Raw genomic sequence first — 26056 nt, forward strand, 5'->3', positions numbered from 1 at the left:
ATCAAAGACATTTTCGAACTTGTGAAATTGTTAGGGTTGTATCATTACTGATATTATTGCAATTATATAAATGTTTTAATTAATAATTTCAATTAAATGTTGTATTTTTCTAGAGTTTTGTTTCTCACTTCTGCCATCTACATCTTATTCCTTTACTTATTTTGATTTTATTAGAGTCCTAGTTTAATAAGTTTTTGGCTTACTTTAAATTTCCATGCTAGTAAAGGAATGGTAGTAAAAGAAGGCTTCGTATTAAATCAGCCTAAACATGGATGGATAATAGAACTCATCACTTAGTTATGCAGCATATTTCCGACATTTTTCTAAAAATCTGTTCAATCAGCTCCTTTTACTAATTTAATTTATTTTCTAATTTCAAATAATCAGTGCAGCATGGAATCAAATCATTGAAATTTCGTTATCGAGACAACTTAATCTCCTGATACCTGATTCTCGACAGCTTCATATAAAAATAATACGGAGCAAGCAGAAAACCTTTAAATCACGGAGCAAGCAGAAAACCTTTAAATCACGGAGCAAGCAAAAGACCTTCATGATGTGAAACTAGAGCTGATAGTGTTGGCATCATTCACCTGAACATCATATCTGTTAGTGAACGTGAGTTTTAAATTGATATTTTTCTCTATAATACTGTAATTGATGGTAATCTCAAAATTCATGGTAAATACAATATCATATGAAAATTCAAAATAAGTGGGCATTCTAAAAAATGAATTAAACTGCTTCAATATTCACAAAATGCATACCTTTATTGTTATACTAAGCTATTGCATTTGAAGCAATATATTCAAAAAGATATTCATGCTAACTCGTATCTTACAAAATGTTGAGGTAGATCATTAAAACCATATTTTGAATTAAGCCTATTATTAATTTGGAGGCCTGTTGACGTGAATCATCAAACCTATATGCCAGTTTCCACAATGCTTAAATCCGAAATACTTCAATCAAAATTTTTAGTGCATTTAGTACTAAAATTCACTTTTGAACTTTACTTACTTCATGAAGAAAATATCACAAGTACTACACCTTGCTGTTGAGGTAGATATAGTTTATTATCGAATCTAATGATCAGTATTCATTTCAATCCTTGGATATAGTGTATATCATCTTTATTTGTTTACGTAGATATAGTTTATTGTCGAATCAAATCAAATTTCATTCCAATCCTGGGGCCTATTCCTTAAAAATCTTGTAATACAGGAGGAATGCTGCTCCCTTACGACGAACGAAAGAGAGTTTAACTTTTTATATCTAGTGTGTGAGAGACTTCTTCCCAAAGTACGGAATCTACAATCTTGTATGAAAGATGCCAGTGGTGAGTTTTATCAATGAAAATCACTACTACACTATAAATTAATTGTCTATGCCTGCCCCTTTCCCTTTCCTAAGTAGTGCCTATATATTTGTTCCTCAAAATACTTAAATCCAACATAGGGCCATGTGCTCTATCCAAATTCTACTTGAATTGGATTCAAGTTCACAGTCCAAGTTCAACTTCAATCTGAGATTACATGAAGCTTTTGTTGCATTAATTATAATGTGTTATTTATTACTTCTAGAGTTGAACCACCAGCTAATTGAATTCTGTTCAAACTTGGATGGAGCACATGGCTCTAAATCAAGCTATGGTCTCATTAGAGCATAATGTGGTAAACTCCTAGCTTAAAGCAGTAGCTGATCCAGTTTCGTTTAAACTTTACGGAACCCATAACCTTGCGTTATTCCCCGGTTGAGCTAGTTTGTTTATCGCCAGCTGCCTTCAACATTGAGGACAATATGCCCATGGAACGAGCTCTGAGTACATCGGGATGTCCATCCTCAACAATTCGCCCTCCCTCCATCACAATAACCCGGTCAAAGTCTAGTAGAGTGAAGATCCTGTGAGCGACTGATATGACCGTCCTATCGGCGAAAGCCTCTCTGGCTGCCGCCATGAGCTTCCTCTCAGTAGTCTCATCCAATGCGCTGGTTGCCTCATCAAGGATGACGCATTTCGCTCCAGAGAGAGCCGCTCGCGCTACACACATCAGCTGCCGCTGTCCTGCACTCATGTTCACTCCTCCTTCTTGTATTGCTCCATCTGTTAATCACATTGAATCTCAACTTTCTATTGATGAATACATATTTATTTCTATTGAGCTACTTGATAGTTTTAAAAATAAAATTACTATAGTGAGATCCACGTTATATTGGCAGAGTTTAATTAGAAATTGTATTGCTATCCTTGTCTATCATTCAACAAAGCAGATAGCGCTATCTCTTTCTCGCTTTGCTCTGTTGCCAGATCGGTTTTTAACAATGTAGAAATATAATAATTTAACAAAATATTCAATCTTGATTATGAAAATTCATTATGAAATCATTGAAAAATATAATTTCTTGCTTGATAAAATATAAATTGATTATTTTTAACAAGAATGCACAGTTAATATTACATCAATAAACCGGTATCAGTTACCCTTCATAGAAGGCATTGACAAGACAGAGGATCGGCAACGTTGTTATCCCATCTTTCTTCACTGTCATTATAACTTGGACCTCACTATAGTAACCTATTCTTATTCTGCAAGTAGTATTATTCTTCTAAAAGAGAATGAAGGGTGCAAATCTATAAAAAAAATTCATTTGTTCAAATAACATATTTAATTGCAAAATTATCTCCTATAATTGCCGCTGATAATTATGATTAACATATTATTTATTTGTTCGTGATTTACAGTACGGCATCATACAGGGCTACTCAACTAAAAAAATGTTAATCAGCTAAGACCTTGTCACTTCAATCTTACACATGCTGTATATCATCCATAATCCCCGTTCGATTAACATCTTCAGGTGTTTCTATTCTATGAGCCACGTTATGATTGAATCAAGGAAAGCTTTCAAGCTAGACTTGGAATAATCTATGGAATGGGTTTAATAGCTGAGAAATTCTGTTGATTTAAGTCAGATTTTTTAAAGTGTTTCAGATACCAGTTATCTAACAGAAACATAGTAAAGAGAGAAGGATGATGTCATCTATAAAGTGCACTCACCTAGTCCGCCAAACTCGTTCTTCACAATATCCTTGAGTTGAGCAACTTCCAAGCTTTGCCACAGGCGATCGTCGGAGTACTTCCCTTCTAAATCCAGGTTTTCCCTAGTTATCAAAATTGAGATAAATTGAAAATGAAGACGATATTAATATCGAATGTTTCGAATGTTCAGAAAGTACAAAGATACAGTATCAACCGGTTAGAATGTTCAGAAATTACAGATATACAATAAAAATATAAGAAGCAGACTTCAAAGTTCTTCTTTGACTTCATAGTTAAATCCATTGACAAATGGATTAAGCAAATGTAACTAGAATTCAACAATTCTTTTATTCATTTATACAATAAGTACATTATCAAAATAATAGGGAGAGGAAAAATAAGGTAACCTTGTGCTATTCCTCTCCCAAATTTAGATAAACATAGTCCGAAATAGGTTAAGTCTTGTAGTTCTTCAATTCACAAACTTTTTAGTCCTCAAGTATTTTCAAAAAGTAGATTTTATTTCAGTGTTTGAAAAATCAACAGTAATTTACAAAAATTAATAGTCATTCATCAATAAACAAATAAAGCAAACTAAGTACACATTATTCATACCAATTTAACATGCATAAACGTGTTATTATTTCTCAGGACATGTTATGATGGGTGAAACGAACCTGACAGTTCCACTGAATAGTATGACGTCTTGCGGTATGACAGCTAGCTGGGACCGCAGTTGACAGAGAGGCACCGCGGTCAGGTTGACTCCGTCTATCAAGATGGCGCCGTCACTGACCGGAACCACGCCCAGGAGTGACATCACCAGTGATGACTTGCCACTGCCTGTACGGCCGCACACTCCCACCTTTCAATTATAAGTAAGCATCACATTAGCCTTATTGTATAAGGGTAATATAATTCCAAGTTATCTTATTCAAGAGCTGAAGTTTCATCGTCATGATAATAGCCAATGACAGTAGATTGAAAGGAAAATCAACCATCTACTAAATTATTTGATAAGAGAACAGAAAAGTAGTTATGACAATAGGTAATGAACTAAGTATTCAAGGTAAAATGAATGTTCAATAAAATGAAGGTAAACAAGTCAATCATCCACTAGATTATTTGATAAGAGTACAGAAAATTTTTTGTTATGACGATAGGTAATGAACTAAGTATTCAAGATAAAATTGATGTTCAATAAAATGAAGGTAGCAAAAAATTCAACCAATCACAGAGAAATATTTTTTTGTTATATGACAATAGAAGTGAAGTGGATGAGAGATCAACCAAAAACGAGTTGTCCAATGAAAAAGCAACGAGTTTTTTGTCATAACGATAGTCAATGTGAATAGAGTAAAGTGAATTCCCACACATCAGTCAGTGAAGGTATTATTCCCGTGAGTTTTAATCGCACTATTTCTACTAAGCCCGTCCGAGCAAATTTAAATGCTGGCAGAGCTAATTTGAATCCCATTAAAACTAATGGGAATAATATTATTAATGTACCGGACACGTCCACTGATGAAGGATAAGTGGGTAATCAGCCTTTATACAGCCTTTATGAGCTTGGTCTATTCGAAGGGACATATTTTTGTTGTTTGGCAGTGTACGAGCTTTGAAATATTTATTAACAATGATATATTTAATAAATGGTTTGTTCACACTAAATTCAATTAGGCGATGTTGATCGACTGAATACAGCATTTCAATCACCAAAAAAATGAACTTGTTGATCTCAGTTTTACTGAGTTATTTTCACCTTTTGTCCAGCAGGGATATGCAGCGATAGGTTTGTGATAACACATTCATTCTCCGATTCATACTTGAGTGAGACATTCTGGAATAATATTTCACCGTTCTCCGGCCAGTTGGCTGGAGCTTTACCTGCAAAATTGCATTTTCTTAGAAAGGACCAAATTTTATTTAATTCAAATAATAAGTAAAATACAGTTTGAATGGGGTGCATTTACTGCAATGGATCTTGTAAAACAACATTTCCATATGGATTCTATTTAGTATATATTTGTGGGGTGCAACTACTTAATTCAATTGCGGTAAATTACAAATTTTCTACACTATTCTGTGATGAAAAAAAATCAATCTATTTTATCAATGTCATTCAATAATATATACTACTACATGGAACAGAATATAACTACTGTATAAAGAATATCATAGTAACTGCATAGAATAATCAGTGCAGTAGTCACACTATTGTGTAAAATTCAGGCTCAAATTATTATTTGAAAACTAATAAAGTGAGGAAGTATCAATTTTATTTGCATCAGATGTAGATAAGAATATAGAAGTCAATAATTGTGTTGAGGATTATCACATGTATTGTTGAGATTATATAATCCTTTTCCACTTCACATTATTACAGGTAAAGTATTTATCCTCAGAATAGAATTTTCTCTGTTTTGTGAGAAGATGTTTGTTACTGTTTGATTCTCTATTGTGTAAGATATTTAAAACTTTATGTGATCAACCCTTATTTGTATTTGGAAGCAGCTCTTTTTGTTCTTTCATTATTAATCGATTTATGATTCAAGCTTTGTAAATGATAAGACGACCCATTCCTCGACGCAGGCCTAGCCTATGGAGGCCCAGATTATTTTTTTACTATGTTTTGTAAGAATTGTACTATGAAGTGAATTAGCTTTGTTATGAAGTTGCAAGTTATGTTTTGTAAGAATTGTACTATGAAGTGAAATTTGTTAGTTATGAAGTTGTAAGTTATGATGTTCTGTGAGAATTGTACAATATGAAATGAATTAGCTTTGTTATGAAGTTGCAAGTTGTGATGTTTTGTAATAATTGTACCAAGAAGTGAATAGTCTAGTTATAGAGTGATGAAATTTGCAGTCGAGGTATGGTAGACTGACAGTGTTCTCGATAGTTCTCAGTGGGCTCTGCCGTGGTGCGTGAGACCCTCTCGACGGCTCCCATGCACGCCTCCACGTCCGAGAGGAACTTGACGACCCAGTTGAGGTAGATGGGCACGAGGAGGGTGTAGTTGACCGCCAGGCCGACCAGCGCCGGTGACACCGGGAACAGGGAGGCTGTCACGCACGACACCACCATCGCCAGCAACACTATCATTGCGCCCAGGTAATCCTTCACAAAACAAACCATCCATAGAAACAGTTGCATTGCTAAATTCTGTTTGCGGTGCAGGAAGACAACTTACAGTATTTTTCCACGATATCTATGATGAATTATATTTCTTAAGTTGATATATATACTTTTTTCATGAGTAATTTGGCATCACCAGCAAAAGGAATTAAGCCTTGCCCGCTGGTGAGAGTTGCAATCAGTTAGTTATGCTTGAATAAATTTGTTACATTGGTTGTTTCCTGGTTTTATACAATAATAGAGAAAGAAATAAAAATAGATAATCCACGCTTTAAAATATGATTTAAAAATTAGATAACGCTTTCAATTGAAAAGAAATAGTTTTCTATTATCCAATTTTCTAGTATTTTGTAATGAATTCTTGCTTCCAGATCAAAAGGCAATTCATTCATGAATCTTGTACCTATATAAATGAGCTGTCTTCTAACTACTGTTAGTTTTGTTTTATAAATTTTGTACTATTTTATAGGTTGTATTTGGTCTAAAATCATATTGAACTATATCATTTAATACAAATTTGTTTTTATACTTAATTATATATTTTGATAAATTTTTCAAGTACAATTGCCTTACACTTACAGTCATTACATTAAATTCTTCAAATAGCAGATTAGTTGGATGCAATCGAGGCTTATTCAATATTGTTTTAATAATACACTTTTGAGTGATAGATACGTTATTTAAATGACTATCCAAAACCCCACCCAGATTGTTATCCCATATTCTAATACGGATTGCACCAAAGCAAAATATACTGTTTTTAAATCCTGAAGTTTGAGTATTTTGTTAATTTTGTAAAATTTGAAAGAAATATATTTGAGTTTTTTACATAAAAAAGCTAAATGAAAATGCCATTTCAGGTATTCGCCAATAATTATCCCTAAATATTTTAGGTTACTTACATTTTCAATACTTGGACAAACGCAGAGATTCTTGTCTTTGCACTCAGAGTGAAGTTTAATTTTTAAATGAATACTAGGCTTTCCTGCTACATTTGCTGAGAATGAGACATATTTAGTTGTTTGTACATTCAAACTCAGAGTGTTCAATTCCAGCAATTTTTTAATTTACACATATCCCTTTCAGCAATCCTGAACGTTTCATCCCAGTTTTTCCGCGCGAAAATTATTTATTGTTTACAAACTGCAATATCATATTTATCCTGTGTGTAAGAACTGTTTCTTTTTGTACGAGGGTCATTTTTTCAACCTCCGAACTCATATCATGAGATACAGACAAGCGGTTGGGGGGCGACTTTCACAGAGCTGAACAGCTTATCATCCCCACCTAACTCCCTGCTATCGGTGTGGCCAGATCGTCAAATGTTGATGAGTTATAGACACACAAACATGGCCGCCTCATTTGAGTCTGTCGCCAAGTGCTAGTTGTAGCTGTATTCATTTTTGCAAGCACAATACAATAGTTCAGCATAAATCTGACGAAAAATGATTCAAGTTTACGAAGAAAACCTTATTAAGTGATGATATTGTGCGGGAATGGATTCGGAAAATGAAAGACTTCAGTTGAAAAGACTTTCAAAATCGTCGTGATGCACGACAACTTGGACTCATAGTGCTGGTGCAAACGGCTTCTTCTGCAAATCAAACAGGATAATTTTGATCACCCACCATACAAAGCTGACTTGGCTACTAGTTACTTACACCTTTCTCCCGAATTCAAGGGCAGAGCCATACTAACTAGGAACTCCAAAACAATGACATAGCCTACTTAAACTTATTTGGCGGCAGCATTTTATGAAGAGGGTTATGGTAGGTTGGTCCACTGGTATGAAAAATGCCTCAACCTTCACGGCAATTATGTTTATGAAGTGTAAGTAACTTTTAGTGAAAAAATATGACCTTTATTCTTATTTAATTTTTAGTATTTTAAATATTTATTAAGTTCAATTTCCATCCAATATAGAAGACTAAAAAATAATAGTTTAGAAATAAGTTACCAATGCTATCCCCAGCCACCGATTTGCCGAATGAAATATCAGAAGGGCGTTGGTGTGAGAGTCAAGTCGAGCGTAGAAAACTTCGGTGAATCGAGTCTGCTGCGCGAATGCTCGTATCGTCTCAAGTCCTTGTAACGTCTCGGCGTAGTGTGACAGAACTGGCGACCGCGATAAACAGTCCAATCGCTGTAGTTCTCTGTAATAGTTTGAAGAATATATGTCATTGCTAGTATAAGTGAATCTATGCCAAGTAATATAAGTTCTATATTTAGTAAATTTATCACCAAGTTAGCTTGGTGAGTTGGAGAAATTGAAGCTTTAACTGATTTGGACTGATTTAAGCTGGATTTGCACACAACAGTGACACTAAGTAAAAAGTGATAGTTAGTAAGTGAACAGTGAAAATAGAATTCCTACGAGTTCTTATTTGGACTATTCACATTCAGCCCGGCCGAGCGAGTATGAATAATCCCATTAGAACTTATGGGAATTATATTTTCACTGTCCACTATCACTGTTGTGTGCGAATCAAGCTTCATGGGAAAAGGCATAAGCTACCTATAAGCTACTTACCTTTTTCTAGAAATTATAATTAGGTAACTTAAATTTCTATTATAATTAGTAGGTAACTTAAAATTCTTTGTTTTGCATAACCTGTTGATGCATCTCTTCATTTCTAACCATCACTGTTGATTTATAAATTATCCTCCTCTATACATTACTAATTCAATATTTTAATAATTCAAATATCAAGGATCAAGCAAATTTAATATTCATTTTGAATGGGAGTGAAGCAATGACCTTACCTTGACGATTGTCGATAAAACTTTTGAATGACATAGTAAACCAGTGAAATCGGAACCGCTATAAGAATGAACCACGGTGTAACAATTGAGTTGACCAGAATAGCTGAGAAGCAGAGCAATAGGAACTGCATGAGTCTCTGTAGAGATGTGCCTATTTTCTGAAATGAAGGAAATAAACTTATTAACAAATTTTATTGTTTTTGGCCTTTTAAGTATTGAAGAAAAGAAACAATTGGAAGAAATACGTACAGATTATGCGCTTATAGAATTTCAAATTCCCTTCGATATGATGTGTAATTCCACTAATTTATTCATTTTCCTACGAATGTTGCAGCAGTTTAAGTTTTGATTGTGATATCTTAAGTTTAGTAACAATAGATCAGTAAACAAAGGAATTTGGTAAGAATCTAGGAATGTTTGGAACATAATTTTTGACATTGCAGTTTTGTTGGGACTAGGAAATCTAGTTTGCAGATTTGTATCACAAGGTATAAGGGTGGTTGGAATGTTCCTTTTTTATTTCTTGGTCACACGCTTATATCTTGAAAAAATGCGTCCCATTCACATGATTAACTATACAAATCTCAAGCTTAATGAATTTTCTACAAGTTTTGTCAAGTTAAGTTTTTAATATTTCCAATAGTTTTCTAGATTCTCAAAAAACCTATACTCAGATATCAACTAAAACTGATTGCTTATCGATGTACCTTATCAATGATTGCAGTATCGGTTGAAAATCGGCTGATGAGTGTACCCAAAGGAGTGCACTGAAAGTGTTGCAGCGGCACTCGGAGCAACTGTTGCAGCATGTTGCGATGCAAAGTGTCGCGGGCACGTGACGCACAAAACTGCCCCACTCCGTTGGAGAGCAGAGACAGCACCACTGACACCAGAGACAGTCCCGTGTACACCAGCAGGTAACGCACTGTCTGAAGCAATTTTCAATCTGAGCTCTAATGATTTTATCAGTTTAAATGATGATAGAATTTTAGTAATAATTTGACAAATCATTTCACAGGAGGTCACTGAATGAAAGATAGGCTATTAAATATCCAAAAAGAACGAAAATGTATTTGTAATGTATCTGAAATGAATACAGAAACATGCGAGAGAAATAGGTTCACAAAAGCATTAGTTCTTATCATTCACATCAGTACCTACAGTGAGATTCACGTTTTCAAGTCAGCACCTGATTTCCTACACTTCCTCCTTCTCCTACACTATCCTCCTCTAATCGTATTTGTATTTTTGACAGTAAAATATTCTAATTTAATTTCAATTCTATATGATTTTCTACAACGCACCGCTCTAGTGATATTCATGTTTAAAGCTAGCTTTTGATTGACTGGTTTGCCTTAGATTGACTTGTCTGTCATTAGTCAAAGCAGATAGGGATAGCTCTATACTTTTCCAACTTCGCAACGTTGCCAAATCGCCCGTGGGCTATGAAGAAGTACCGGGTGAGCATAAATTATTGAACACATTTCATAGGTGAATAAAAAAATATCAAATAATAGTAGCGCGCCTATTTTTATGGCAAACGTTGGTGTACCTGCTATAATTTGTGATGACCTTCATCGAAACACAGTCGGCTCAATGGTGGGGGTGACAGAGCCTCAGTTGAGCAATGGCTACCGTGCAGGAGAAAGCTATGTGCGTTCTGTGGTTTCACGAAAGCAAATCGGTTATTACTGTTCAAAGACGTTTTCGTTTAGAGTATGGCCGTGATCCTCCTTCTAACAACTCCATTAAACGTTGGTATCAACAATTTAAAGACACAGGAAATGTTTTGCACATGAAAGGTGCTGGCAGGCCTACTGTATCCGAGGAAGTAGTCGATCGAGTAAGGGAAGCATTTCTGAGAAGCCCAAGTAAATCGACTCGTCGTGCGAGTTTAGAACTTGGCATACCGCAGTCGACAATTGTGAAAGTGCTACACAAACGCCTAAAATTGCATGCGTACAAAATTCAATTGTTGCATAACATTAAAGAAGACGATAAACCACGCCGGTACAATTTCGCTGTCGAAATTCTGAACAAAGTTGAAGAAGATAATGATTTTTTAAGAAAGGTTATCTTCTCTGACGAAGCTACCTTCCATGTCAACGGTGTTGTTAACCGTCATAATTGTCGGATTTGGGGTAGCGAAAACCCTCATGTTGTTCAAGAGGTTGAACGTGATAGCCCCAAGGTTAATGTTTGGTGTGCGTTGGCTGCATATGGCGTTATCGGCCCGTTCTTTTTCGCCGAGCCTACCGTGACTAGTGCTTCGTATCTTGACATGCTACAAGAGTATGCAGTACCACAAATCGAATATCGACAGCCAAATGTTTACTACCAACAAGATGGGGCACCTCCACATTGGGGTCTACATGTTCGAAATTACCTGGATGAACAATTTCCTGAACGTTGGATTGGCCGCGATGGACCGATTTCCTGGCCTCCTCGATCCCCTGATATTACACCACTCGATTTCTTCCTTTGGGGATTTGTCAAAAATAAGGTGTATGCAACGAAGCTACGTAATATTGACGAACTAAAACGAAGAATTGTAGCCGTAATTCAGGACATCACTCCAGAAATAATCGACAATGTATGGCGTGAAATTGAATATCGTCTAGATATTTTACGTGCAACAAAAGGTGCTCATGTAGAAATTTGTTGAACTTTTCATGTGTTCTAAATAAAACTATTTGAAATTGGCTTTTCAATAAATCAATATTCATGTAAGTACACTCATTTGTTATTTTTTTATTCACCTATGAAATGTGTTCAATAATTTATGCTCACCCTGTATAATGAACTACCAGAATATAAAATCTTAATTATTATAATAATTGTTTTCAAATGCTATCTACTACAAAAGACGATTGAAAAACAAAAGTGGAACTATGACATTGTAATATGACCTATTGCATCTTGTTAAGTTGCGTACCATAAGTTTGAGTTTGCCATTTTTTCCAATTCCCATAAACCCTATACCCTATTAATCATCCTTAGTTCATCTAATACCCCATACGCCTTCTTGAATTCCTTAACTCCCAGTTTCATAAAAAAAATTTTTCCTTAGTTTATTTTTAAAGTTAGCATTCATTCTATTCATGTATTTTATTATTTGTAGGCACCTGCTGTAAAATCTTTTAGGTTTAGCGGGACCAATTTTGTAATGCATTTTACTGAATAAAATGATTGATTGATTTGTACAGAAACAGTAAAATACAGGTATAATCAGCTGATATAAAAAGCGAAATGTGCGTGTTCGTAGCGCAGAAGTCTGTACGCACCTTAAGATTGACATTTTTTATTCTAATGCCATAATGTTTAAACAGGTGAGATCACAGCTTACTTGGTCATTGGACGAGTTGTGGCTGGCCCAATTGGACAACCAGAAATCGGTGCCGACGCGAAGTCCCTGCCAAGCGACAGTGGAGATGAGATAAGCGACGCACAGCATCTTACCGCAGGCACTCGCGTAGGTGGCGTACACTCGATCTGCTATCTCACCGTAGGCTCGCTCTTCTTGGCTCAGGTGAGGTTCCAAGTCTTGCTCAAAATCCACTACAACAGAAATCAGTAAGTCTATATCAAAATCCCCCTATTGTTATTATATTATTTAATAGTTAAAATTTTATTAATCTTAAACAAAATTATTAATGTAAAAGTACACAATAAAAAGTATTGATGTAGGCTAGCCCTACATGGATACTTATCATGTGATCACGGTTGTCAAGGTGACTGTTATGGCAACGAACTGTTTTATAAAAAGATAACAAGTTAGAGTTTCATGATGAACGTTCCAAATTGATGTAGTATTTTATTTTTATCTTGTTCATAAATGTAACCTTTTTAATGAATAAAGTGTTAATTACCAAAGCACATTTACAACAGTATTTTGAATCCCCCTACAAGGGTATTCTTCTATCAATTTTAGGGGTTAAATCTTGATTCAAAAGCAAAAATATGCATACAGTCACATGAATTGGTTCAAATCACGATCAAGATGCAAGGTTCATGATCTTGATTGAAGTTCTTGATTAAGATGATCATGGTTGAAATAGACGATCAAAATTATGATCAAGGGTCAATCAAGTCAAATAATAGATTATACTACCACCAGTATACCTTAAACTAGCAGTTGCAAGTCTATGCTGGATTGTTATGACTAGAGAAATTCCCTTACATTGTAAATTGGATTCATATATTACATCAGAAAGAGAACTTTCTCTATAGTGGTGAAGGTGATATGTCGGGTATCCATATCTGATGAAACTATAGTCACAAACAATTTTTCAACAGTATATCAAGACAAGTCTGATTATCCAAATGAATGAGTGATTGTGACAATTTGGGGTCTTCTTGCAATTGTGGAGATGGAAAAAAATCTTCCATATCGCCAAAAAACAAGATTTTTTAAATGTTGATGTAAAAATTCTTGAAGTTTATTACTAGTGTTTCGTGCATCATATTATTTTATTCTTTGTCTTCAATTCCGTCTATTCGATTGTGTTACACCAGCTATTAAAACAAAGTCAATTTTAAGCTTGTGAAGAAGGAAAATTCAACTCACAATTATCGTCATCGTAGTCTGAATATTCTGAAACGTTTGATATTAGTCGCTGCAAGCCTCTGTGCTCATTCGGTCCAACACTCACCTCTGACCTGCAAACATTTCATTGTAATTGAAGTCAATAATTTTAGTAGGCCTTCTCATTAAATATTATTAGTAGGACTATCATATTATCGCATATTGAATCAGGTATCAGAAGAGATAGTTAAATTGGAAAAGAAATCTATCTGGATCAACGTTTGATTTCGAAACTAATCTCAATCTTTCTTGAATCAAAAATGTTAAATTTCAATGTATATTGTAATTTGAATTATTTACCTGGCGCAACTATTGAGACTAGCCAGACTGCTTGTCGAACTAAAACCACTGCTTCTGCTTGTTAGTAATGAAGATTCCATCATTGCTGCCAGATTCCTAAAAAATGGGTGAAATTGGAAAATTCAAAACATATGAAATCACTTTACAACGTTGTGTTACATTTACTCAATTGATAGTAGACATACAAGTATAAACTTGATTGAGACTATAGCATGCGTTTTCATTTATTTGAACTTATTTCTTATTTATTATTTGAACTTAGGTACTTATTTGAAGTTGAATATCCAATCATTCAGTTTTGCACTTTTCAGTTTTTTCTAGTTGAATCACGGTCACATTGCATAATGCAAACCCATTCTCTTGAAAAATTACAACGTCAATACGCTTTATGCTACTAATTATGATATTATTCGCATTGAGTAATTACAAACCTTCTAGCCTGCATTGCAAACATCTGCTTAGCCAAGCCGCCTGAATGTGATTGTGATGAAAGACCGCCATCCAAATTTTGTGATCTGGGTCTGGATCATGAAAAGAAAACAATATATTAATTATTTCCATAATTCATTAATAGGATTTCTAATTAACCTAGATGAGAGTCCAATGTGGGAGAAAATGATTAGGAATACAATTCTCGCACATTGATCTTTACAAACATATATCACCGAATCATCATATCAAATACACTAAAAAAATTAATGATGAAGAAGATGATGATGATGATGATGATCGACGATTACAATAATTTGAGATGATCCATTTCTAAGTCTAACTATATAAAACAATATTAGCTCACATGCAATATACTATTCTCGAAAAGGCATGATTTATTGAATGATTTCTGTGAAGAGAATACACTCAGTCACTATTATCAGAGATAATACTAGGAGGTATTTTTACTCCTTGCTATTATTTATGAATAAAAACCATCTTCTTCGTTTCAAGCGATTCTTTCGTTTACCTAGCTATATTTAGAGCATTTGATCAGAAGCATTGAAGTTTGGTAGACAGGCTCATCTGAAAACTAGTAGAATGAAAAAATGTTTGTTTTGAATGAAAAGCCAAGTAGTCGAGGTTTGGTTTTACCTAGAACAAGGTGAACGTCCTCGCTGCTTTGATGATTTAAATTCTCCTGGATTCAATCTTCCGAGGGGGAGGTGAAGCACCCTGGATATACATGCTTGAAATGAAGTAGCAGACTAGTAATTTAATAGGTAATGGTGAATAAAAGTTTACTACAGTACTCTTCTTAACTAGGAAAATTACAAATAGCATATACAACGAAATACTATAAAAGTGTTAACTGTGTACAGACTTACGCGCCTCAAACAGACACCGCCCAAAATTTTACTCATTTTTCCTTGTTTAAGAAGTCTGTACTTCTCTCTATATTATAAAGGATCATCGCTTAAGATGGGTTATCGCTAAAGGATATTTATTCGCTTAATATAAATAGGATCATTGTGAAATTGCTTTGAACAACATTAGCAACTGACCTATGTATATCAGGTGACGACGACTGTCTGACCACCTGCATGAATGGGTTAGCCCTGACGGCTGGTCTCTCCCTGCCAGCGCCCTGCAGCGAAGTGGCCCTCAGCACTTGCCGGTGCTGGTTGGCATCGCGACGCACGGAGGCGCGGGTTGCGCCGAGTCGCGCCAGCAGCGCCGTCAGCAGACGATGGTCGCCGGTGGCCGGGCGTCGCGTCTGCGTGCGGTCGCTGTCGTTGTCGCCTCCGTCACCCCCACCGCCGCAGTCGTCGGTCGGCAGCAGCAGGTCATGTGTCAGGTAGCGTGAGCCTGAGAATGTGCCCAGGCGGCGTCGCAGCGGCACGAATACTATCGGGTCGTCCTGCAACTCAAATTCAAATACAGATTCTTTATTATTATTATTATTATTATTATTATTATTCATCTTTTGACCACCTATAAAAGGGGTATGTAGAATCGTCAAAATAATAAGTCAATAGAATAGAATAGTCACTATATCCTAAGTATTATTGCTCATAGTGAGCCGTAAATTCCGCAGTTGAATAGGCGGAAATAGTCAACAACTCATTTTTTAGTTTAGTTTTAAAAAAATTACCGTTCAGTTCTTTTATATGTGTTGGTAACGTGTTGAACAATCTTATACCAGCGCTTCTCACTCCCCGTTGGTAAAGATTTGTTCGATGAACTCCATCTCTTAAATTGTGCCTATATCGAGTTTCATAGCTATGAAATGCCTCTCCTGTATTAAACTCGTGTTGGTGTCTCTTAATAAAACATATAGTTTCAAAAATGTACAAACTAGGCAAGGGAAGGATTTTTAATTCCTTAAAAATAGGCCTGCAACTAGTTCGTCTTGTTTCTCCCGACATTACTCTCAGTGCCCATTTCTGTAGTCTGAATATTTGAATAACATCACTTGAATTTCCCCAGAAAACTATGCCAAATGTCAAAAGGGAGTGAAATAATGAAAAGTAAACCTGTCTGAGCGTTTCTTTTTTAAGCAATGATTTTAAATTTCTGATAGCAAAAATTGCAGAGCTAAGTTTACCTTTTAAGTGTTCCAAATGTGGTTTCCATGAAATATCTGAATCTACTACTATCCCAAGTACTTTTATGTCTCTAACACACTCTATGTCGCGGTTCCCAATCCTTAAATTAGCCCCTCTTGACGTCCTGAAAGGGATTTCTTTGGTTTTACTATAATTTAAGCTCAGCATATTTGCAGCTAGCCAATTATCCAATTTGAGAAGAGCTTCCTGGCATTGTAAGTCCATATTAGATTGACTATCATTTTTTAGTAGAATACTGACATCGTCCGCATACAAAACGCAGTGAGCTGGATCTAGATGAGAAGGCAAATCATTAATGTAAAGTAAAAATAGCAAAGGACCTAACACGGTTCCCTGAGGTACTCCGCTTCTTGTTTTTAACCATTTAGATTTGTATATATTTGGGTGAGATTCAATATCGACCCTCTGATATCTATCCTCAAAATATGACTTGAACCATTTCAAAACCGGACCCTGAAAACCATAAAATTTGAGCTTTTCCAATAGAATTTCCTCATTTACAAGGTCGAACGCCTTTGATAAATCGGCTATAACGCCACAAACTTTTGATCTACTATCCACCAAAGTCAGCACCTCATTCATCAAAGAAAAAACAGCATCATTTATAGAAAATCCCGGCCTGAAACCAAATTGTTTGGGAGACAGCAAACCAACCCTATTCAAATACTTCCTTAATCGCCTCAATATTACATATTCGAAAATTTTTGAAAAAACAGGAGGATTAGCAACTGGACGATAGTTTTCAGGAAGGACATTATTCCCTTTTTTATGTATAGGAATGATTCTTGACAGCTTAAGCTTTGAAGGTAGATAGCCAGTCTGCATTGAACTATTGTAAATGAATGTAAGTGGCTTTAAAATCGACATGGCTGATTGTTTAACTAAATAATTTGATATATTTTGACAATCATAAGATTTTTTATTTTTCAATGACTTTATTGTTTCCTGAAGCTCTTCAGTGGTCAATGGATCGAAAGAATTTAGTTTTAAACTATTGGTACGGGAAGTGTTAACATCTAAAAAATTTCGGAAGTTAATATTATTATGCTGTGTTATCTCTCTCTGGATAGATAATGGCGTATTTATGAAATATCTATTCAAGAGGTCATCTTGAAGTTGTCTTTTCTCTTTAGGACTCCTTTTGAATATAAATAAAATATAAAGCTGAGTGCCCTTTTTAAATTATTTCGTCACGACATGTTTCGGCTACTAATGCTATTATCAAGTTTTATATTTTTATTTAGATTCTTGAAGTGTTGGACACACCTATAGTGAGACTCAAGTTTTACGAATACTATCGGCTCATCCTGCTACTCAAATATAAATTAGAATTCAGTTATTAACTTTTCTTCATACGGCTACTACAATTATTATTGTCACTTCTATAATGAACGCGTTGAATTAATGAAACCTAAATATAATGGTACTTGAGAATTTTCATTTCTTTCGAATACAGATTCTTCAAGTCATTGAATAGAAGTAGGAAGAGAAGGAGAAGTGGGAAGAGAAGGAGAAAGAGGAGGAGAGAGGAAAGAGGAGATAGGAGAAGGAAAAGGAGAAAAATAAGCAGTAGAAGATGCAGGAGGAGGTGGAGGTGGAAGAAGAGGAAAAGGAGAAAGGAGAAGTAGAAGCAGCAGGAGAAGAAAAATTAGTCTCAGAAGCAAAAGCAGAAGTATATGCAGATGCAGAAGAAGAAAAACAGATTTAGAAGCAGAAGAAACAGTATTGTCCGGAAAGTATTGTCGGATTAACCGATAAGCTTAATTAGCAGAATGTCTGATGAGCGAGGTCCTACTCTTGGAAATAAATTCCAACTGTCATCACTCACCATCGGCAGCGAAATGTAGTGTGCACTGATCCAGCTAGGCCTCAGTCGCAACTGCATGCCCGCACGCGACACCAGCCGCACCAGTCGCCATCGCTCTCTGGCCGTACGACTGTCGCAACCAGCACCCCCGCCCCCCCGGCACACCCCGCCCCAGTCGACGCCGGTCAGCGCGGCGCTTGCCATCTCCACTCTACCGTCCTCCACCACCAACACCTGCCAAAGTCATCAATCATTCAAATTCATCAACATTAAATTGATAAAAAACAAAACAATACATAAAATGGCGGCGTATTCTAAGTACAGTACACAAATTCATCAACATCAATAATGAATTCTATATATTGCCAAAAACACAAAACAATCTAACACAAAACAAAACATTGAATGGTGGCGCATTCTAAGTATACAAATTATGAAATTCTATCATTTAGGCAGTCATTCTTCACCATGAATACCTGTCAAAGAATCTTTCAACGTTTTGAAGAATAATATATTGAATTCTATCTCTTTTCTTTATAGGGCTACTTTTATAGAAATGGAAAGAAAAATAAAAATCTCAGTACCCTTTTTGAATTATTTAATCACAACATGTTTCGAACATTGATGCCATTTTCAACTTGAGATTTCTTATTTTCTTTCCATTTCTATATTGAATTCATTTATTGAAAAAAAACTAAAATCGTAAATTGGTGGAGTATTCTGCGTACACAAATTATTAAATTTGACCATTCAAGAAGCCAGTCCTTCCATTTATATCAATCAATCAATCAACAGACACAAAGAAAGTAACAAACTGACTAAGAAACTCTTCTCTCAAAAGAGTTGAGGAGAAAGATAGGAATTTTTGAATCCAGTGGAAAATGTAAAAGAAGAAATAAATGAACAAACAAATAACAAAATGAGACTACTTAGGAAGATATGATAAAACGTATAGGTCAATACGCATAATGTCTCCGAGTACATTTTGATAGTTATTCGAGTTGATATTTGTCTTAGTTATCCTTGAATATGGGGTTGAATATTAGCATATTATATGTTACAAGAAAGTGAAAGAATGAATTTAAACTTACAATTTATTAAAAAATTAATAAACTTAAAAATAAAATATTAATTTAACTTACCATATCAGAATGTGTAACAAAGTGAGAAGTGCATGTGACCATTATGATGGTGCGTCTCCCCCTTGCAACCAATCGCTTTATTCCTTGTTCAAAGACGTGGTTGGCTGTCGAAAAATCCAATGCTGACAGAGGATCATCCTAGAATAAGAAACTCATAATATATATTATTTATAACCGATCTGCAAACAAAAGTAAATAGAAACAAATCTATACCTACATGCAATACGTTAAATAATATACAATATTGTCAAACGGTTTACGTCGAATACAATTGTTTATTGTATTTGTAGTACCTGTGAAATTTATTGTACGTTTCAATGTGAATTGTGACTTGGCTCACAATATGTAACTTCTAAGTTCAACTGGCCCAATAAAAACTTGAAACTTGAAATTCTTATGTCTGTCTCTATATTCAGACTATTCCTATTTCTATTTGATTTCCGTTAATTTACTGCTTCGGCAGTACATATTATACTAAATTTGGATGTACCAAATTATAAGCTTCAAAATAATTTCCCGGTGGTCAGCAACCCACCTAAAACTGTAGGTGATTCATCTCACAGAACCCAAACACTAGCTCATTATGAATTATGTTGGTATCATTCTTAGCAAAATGGATGAATGAATGAAATTCAATTTAATAGGTGAATAACTCTTTTTATGATTTTATGTGTAGACCAGAGAAAACTTACACGGTCTAAAAAATTGTTTTATTCTACGATGTGGACTATCATGTATCGCAATAAATGTGAAGGATTGTGGACCATCATCACTATTTTGTGATGATATATCAAAAAAATATATCACTTTATGACAGTTTAGCTCAAGTTCAACTTAATCCAGGATTAAATTGCTACTTTTGCACTCATAACAAATAGTCAAACAGATAGTTTATTCACTCAAAATATACAAAATATAGAAGGATAATTTTTTGAAGTGCACAAGTTACTAATCTGAAGAAGTACAATACTAGACATTGTACATGTTAACATTCTAAGTTCAAACCACCAGCTGATTCAATTCTGTTTGAACTTGGACGGAGCATACTTAAGTCCGTTTATACAGTCAAAGCTTAAACTGAAATGGTGGCTTAAACACAATATAACAAAAATCACTTGATACGGGTGTTATCGAGTTTAAAATGAAATTGAGTTTAAACTGGCAATTAATGAATGTATAAGTTGACTATAAATAATCTTACTGACCAGCAGAAGAACATTAGCCCGGGAGTAGAAAGCTCTAGCTATGGCCACTCTCTGCCTCTGTCCGCCCGAAAGTCCGATGCCTTTCTCCCCGATCTGTGTGAGGTCTCCCTCAGGCAAGAGGTCGATGTCTGGCTGGAGAGAAGTAGCGGCGATCACTCGCCTGAACCGGCGTTCTCGGTAAACGCGGCCGAAAAGGATGTTGGCCCTCAGAGATGCGTTGATCAGCCAAGGGTTTTGCGACACGTATGAGATCGTACAACTCCTGTACGACAAGAAATATCATTTTAAAAGGACCCTTCATAATGGCATTATCGCCGAGACTATATTTGTGTTTGATATAAAATATATAAGGGTTCTAGTGATTTTCTGTAACTAAGAAATATCATATTTTGTCATATTTTATATATATTTTCTTATATTATGTAATACAATGTGAATTTCAAGACTGAACAATATTTTCTGTTAAACCAATAATTGGTAGAACATTTTATAGAACTGCATATATCAAGTCAATAACAGTCAATTATTCTACATATTCCACGACTGAAGTACAGAATATATTTGAATTGATGAGCTAACGGATCTAAATTCTAATCAAACAAGACTCTTGCTCAAATTGTCTCATGAAAATATTATTTTACAAGTTTAATATTTTACTTACTTATCCCAGGAAACAGATCCAGAGATACAGTTCATTTCGCCAAGCAGGGCAAGGAGGAAAGATGTTTTTCCACTTCCAACTTTTCCGACTACAGCTACCAGTTTTCCTGGAAATTTGAATGCATTATCCATGGGAATATAAAGAATTTTCTAATAATCTATTCAACATTCACATAAAAATATACTCAAGAATGCAGTTTTCTTTGCTCCCACTTTAAATACCAGTTTCAAATAATATTTCTTTGTTCCCACATCCCACTTCAAATATCAGTCTCAAATAATAGACTAGTAAATAGCAAAATTTGAATTGAATAGACAAGTTATACTGTATATTTATATTCCTTCCTATTTGATGGTACAAATACAAATGTTTTTAATTTTTCATTTTATATTGTATTTCACTTTTTTGTTTAACAATTGTCATGTAATTATGTTTTTTTTTGGAAAAATAAAGATTTGATTTGTGCATTCAAATATCAATTGAAGTTTACTATGTTTAAATTAAGCTTTGATGTTCAGGAATTTGTCTGTGAGCCTTTCTATGTTTGTATAGAATAAATAACTAAATAAAAAAATATGTTCGACTCCTACATCCAATTCAAAAAGTTTAGGATTTCAAAGACAATGAACATTTCGAAGTACGGTATCAAAATATCTCGAACAGTAGTAGCAGCCATATATACTAGGCTTTACTAAATTCAAATTTCAAACTCCCTGGTAAATTCTGAAATACTTTTACGAACCTTTAGGTATTGATACTCGGTCCACTCTGATAGCCTCTTCATTTTCTTTAGAGTGAGAAAACAGAGCTCTGTCAACGGTTACCGCATCAGAATTTGGCTCTGCTTTCTTTGCATCTTCTTCTTCTTCGTCATCTTCTTCTTCTTCGGCCTCAGTAATATCCACCAATCCAAAGGAGCTGTCTCTTCTCTGCGTTGACTATTTAAATAATTCATTAAAATGCAAAGTAGTGGAAATTTGAATAAAGAGAATTAAAACAGAATAAAATTAAAGAAAATGAACATGAATTGTCAGCTTTAATAAATTTTGTTATATCAATCTTATAATTTAGATCAAACTATGGACCACATTATCAATCGAGCACACTGAATTATAGTTTTATGCCAGTCATGAAATGCATGGAATTAATAAGAAAATTATGGAAAATTAAATCAACAGATTTAAAGCACACAAATAAAGGAATATTAAGTTTCATCTTTCATAAATTTTGTTGATAATACAAAAATATTCATAAATCAATCCTATAGTTGTTCAGAACAATTTATAGACCACATTTTTGATGCATGCCTACCGACAATACTCCAAAGGATACAAAAAGTACATGTGCAGCAAATTACAAGGCCATACTTTAGCTTATCGACTTGGACGTATATTTTTGAATCTCTCTTCACTGTAGTGCTGCCACAGAATCCATACGAAAAACGATTATTTATTCTATACACATAATAAAACCTTTATTTCAAACCTTTAAATCAAACAGATTTGATTTAAATCAACAATGAAACAACATAAATTATATTTATGTCAATGTATGTGAAGTAGGCTACTATGTAAAATGGAATACACATATTAAGTACCTACAGTATTACTTCATCGCTATAAAAATTGTCAAATGGGTGAACTGCAAAAAGATTTTATCCGTCAGTAATATATACGGTACCTCAGTAACGGTCGTGTCACTGGATACGCCACGTGAGACATCCGTCTTAACTGAAGGAATAACTTGTGAGACTTCAGGAAGATTGAGGAATGTCTCCAATCGTTTAGTACTGATCTGTGGAAAATAAATTTCCTTGTGAGAGCTGTCATAATATCACTGTACTCTGTATAAAGAGCTCAATTTTTTTCAAACTGATAACATTCGAATGCTTATTGTAGGTTTCTAGAACATTAAATTCTCTTCCATTTGATGTAGCATATAACTTATAAAATATATAGAAAATTATAAAAGATATAGAGAAAGTTTTCAGATGGATATTGTAGGAAATAATGTAAGCTTTAATTTTGTATAAAACAGTCATGTTTGTTACATGAATAGTTTTTAAGTTATATGCTATAAACCAAAAAAAAAACATTGTACCTTTCAACCACCCGAACCCCCTTAGCAAAGGGGGTGGTGGTGGGGCTTTAGATATGATAATCTCCTCATTACCCTAAACATAACTGCGGGGTCAAAAATGGTCTTCCATACTTTTCCCTCTATAACTTTTCCTTGACTGGACTTTTTCTGAGAAATAGTTTTATCAAAAAATATGATAGCAACTTAAATTAACAAAAAAACTTTAAAAAATCTCTAAAAAATTTAGTTTACGTAGAATTATTATTTAATTACGTTACTAATTAAATATTCTTTCACTTATTTCATAAGTTCAATTATTATGTAATTTTAAATTGATGCAATTACTCTTTGAAACCTAAATTCCAGTTTGGGGTAATGAATCATTAACTTTATTATTAGCAATAGTTTATGGATCCTTTTGAATTATAATAAAAAGATTCAACTCACAATAGCAGAGAGAATGATAGGCACAGCGATCGGAAGAATAAAGAGAGGAACTGTAAGCTGATTGAAAAGCGCCAAAGCAGAAAATAAATCAGCGGCGTTGAGTTTGTCGTCTCCAATCAGGTGCCACGCTATCAGAGTCACCAATGCTGTCAATGCTGATGAAGTGTGCGTCAGAAAAGCTGCAATTCACATGAATTCATGAACTGAGTTATCCTGTATAATGAGCAAATAATTTATTAATTTATTCATAGAACCATCACAGAACAATAGGAAACATGATACAAACAGAGCAGAGTACAAAACATCTCTTCCTCCTAATTTTGATAAATTGTACAAGTTATCAATCAATCAATCTCTTTATTCAAAACATACATCAAACTTTACATGAATACGGCTTTCATTATTTATTATTTATAATTTACTGTATTTATAAATTATCATATCAATGAATACTATCAGCATCTCATTCATGACTGCTCCTAGTTTGATAAATCGCCAACACAGTTCACGGTTCCGAAAATCTCCGGTTCACTCCCACAAAATTTGAGAAACATTGATAATTTTTAAAAAATCTTCCAATATAATGAGGTCCACTATAAAACTGTCCGCATAAATTAAATGTTATATTATTTGTAAGGAGTATCTGACAAACTAAAGTAAATCTTGCACTGTAGAACCACAAACTGAGATACATTGAATACTTTCAGTATTTTGATCCTTGTTACAAAGTACAATATTCAATTTAAGTTTTGTGAATTGATTCCATTGAATGGAGCTACTTTTACTTATAAGAGTGATAACCGTGTAAAGGTCTATTATCTTGTAGGACTACTCAATAAAAAAGGGTCCAAGTGTTTCATTTTACTAGAGTGATGATATATGACTGAATTAGTTTCTCTTTATTATTTTAGATTTGATTTGATTTGCTGATGACTTACTGATGAGCGCCCAGTACAGAGAATCCTGATCAAGTCGTTTCAGCTCATCTCCGCGTGTCTTCAGTATGCGACTGCAGAAAGAATCCTCCCAAGCGTGCAGCTTCACCAGTCGTATGCCTTGCAATACCTCATTGGTTTGCCATAGACGCCGGTCAGTACACTCCTAAAAAGTTAATACGATTAAATACTCGTATTACAAGGTGCTGATATATTCGAATTTGAACGAAGACAAATCTAAATAACCAGCCGCCTTACAATCAAAATCTGACAATGCTTGTTGAAAATAATAGTAGTTGGCGAAAGAAGGGAAAAGCTGGATAAAATGCATTCCGCCTCTCACAACAGTGGCTTTAGTTGGTGAAAAGTCATGTCGGGTGTTTCGTCTTAATCCAGTAATCTAACTTAATCCGAATAGTCCAATGATCCTATGCAATAATGTTAGGAAAATTGCGGTGATTGGTGAGCCCATTATAGATTTCAATAGGCTAAATACTTCAAATCATGAGATACTTATATATTTTTGAACAAGGGACTTGAAAATTTTACTTACTGTGATCTTCTTAGTGTTAGTGGACATCCACTTGCCAATGATGAACTGTAGTGGAGTGAGAAGAGCTACACATGACACCGCTCCAATCACAGCACTGATACCCAGTTGACGATACACCAACCAAATTAGGATGATCACCTGGAAAGTATTTCAATCTGTGTGTAAAGTGTAAAAATAATAATTCATTCACAATAGTTGAGTACAGTATCAAATGTGTGTACATTACCATTCATCAATGATAACATCGACACCGCACTAACATCCACTGAGCAGTTGATTATACACTAACCAGATTAGGATGATCACCTGTGAATTATTTTATTTGTTAGTTATCCATTTAAAATAATCAAATATATCAAAAGTTTTTGTACTTTACCCTTCATCAATCCTTTCCGTCATTCATTATCTATACTATAATAATGGAAATAACAGGCTTATACACGTACGGGTTAGGAAATTCACGAATGACGCATCATCGTGTTTGAACTACTGGATTGATTAACTTGAAATTTTCCATATAGATTATTAATTCACTAAGGATGGTTATAGGCCTATTTTCAATTCTTCACGATTTCATTACGTCAAGCTTTCAATTTGAAAAGTTATTAAATAGTCCCTTGCGGAGCATGGGTTACCTACTAGTATTAAAATAATTCTATTATCTCAGTTATGTATCGCCACCAAACAATTATTTCTATTACCGGTACCGTACTTCATCATTAACGTATTCGCTAAATTGTATTCTTAGGATTCATCAATAACTACTGAGTGGTTATCATCATCAACATCATTCAAATATTCATAATGCAGACATCCAGCTATAGTGAGACACACTTCAT

At 34.6% G+C, this 26056-nt stretch overlaps 1 protein-coding gene and 1 long non-coding RNA gene across 8 annotated transcripts in view; one reads left to right on the forward strand and one right to left on the reverse strand.

Moving 5' to 3' along the window:
- Positions 1 to 316: 316 nt before the first annotated feature.
- LOC120353432 lies at positions 317 to 25687 on the forward strand. 5 transcript variants are annotated; one of them, XR_005572395.1, is made up of 8 exons: positions 317 to 618; positions 2986 to 3156; positions 3693 to 3919; positions 5944 to 6155; positions 9667 to 9859; positions 12272 to 12471; positions 24641 to 24818; positions 25232 to 25686. It is a non-coding gene; the product is annotated as an uncharacterized LOC120353432 (long non-coding RNA). The 5 variants fall into 5 exon arrangements; XR_005572393.1 differs by having other exon boundaries at positions 24641 to 25687; XR_005572396.1 differs by lacking the exons at positions 24641 to 24818; positions 25232 to 25686 and adding an exon at positions 21213 to 21332.
- The window catches only part of LOC111064198 (ATP-binding cassette sub-family C member Sur), a 33351-nt gene continuing 8046 nt past the window's right edge, over positions 752 to 26056 (reverse strand). For 2 of the 3 annotated variants that reach the window (XM_039437140.1, XM_039437142.1), the window contains 22 exons: positions 25218 to 25355; positions 24668 to 24830; positions 23730 to 23908; positions 22884 to 22997; positions 21946 to 22141; positions 21204 to 21309; positions 20543 to 20804; positions 19338 to 19475; positions 18217 to 18429; positions 15324 to 15685; positions 14259 to 14348; positions 13828 to 13923; positions 13510 to 13601; positions 12289 to 12500; positions 9650 to 9871; positions 8943 to 9100; positions 8137 to 8332; positions 5930 to 6161; positions 4804 to 4928; positions 3719 to 3906; positions 3060 to 3163; positions 770 to 2104 (listed from right to left, as the gene is read on the reverse strand). In XM_039437140.1, the coding sequence (XP_039293074.1) occupies positions 1743 to 2104; positions 3060 to 3163; positions 3719 to 3906; positions 4804 to 4928; positions 5930 to 6161; positions 8137 to 8332; positions 8943 to 9100; positions 9650 to 9871; positions 12289 to 12500; positions 13510 to 13601; positions 13828 to 13923; positions 14259 to 14348; positions 15324 to 15685; positions 18217 to 18429; positions 19338 to 19475; positions 20543 to 20804; positions 21204 to 21309; positions 21946 to 22141; positions 22884 to 22997; positions 23730 to 23908; positions 24668 to 24830; positions 25218 to 25355 (3948 nt within the window). In that variant the 3' untranslated portion in view covers positions 770 to 1742. Of the gene's footprint in view, positions 2105 to 3059; positions 3164 to 3718; positions 3907 to 4803; positions 4929 to 5929; positions 6162 to 8136; positions 8333 to 8942; positions 9101 to 9649; positions 9872 to 12288; positions 12501 to 13509; positions 13602 to 13827; positions 13924 to 14258; positions 14349 to 15323; positions 15686 to 18216; positions 18430 to 19337; positions 19476 to 20542; positions 20805 to 21203; positions 21310 to 21945; positions 22142 to 22883; positions 22998 to 23729; positions 23909 to 24667; positions 24831 to 25217; positions 25356 to 26056 lie in introns of all 3 variants that reach the window. The other variant, XM_039437141.1, reaches the window with a different exon arrangement.

The sequence above is a fragment of the Nilaparvata lugens genome, chromosome 10, assembly GCF_014356525.2.
Source record: "Nilaparvata lugens isolate BPH chromosome 10, ASM1435652v1, whole genome shotgun sequence".
NCBI lineage: Eukaryota > Metazoa > Arthropoda > Insecta > Hemiptera > Delphacidae > Nilaparvata > Nilaparvata lugens.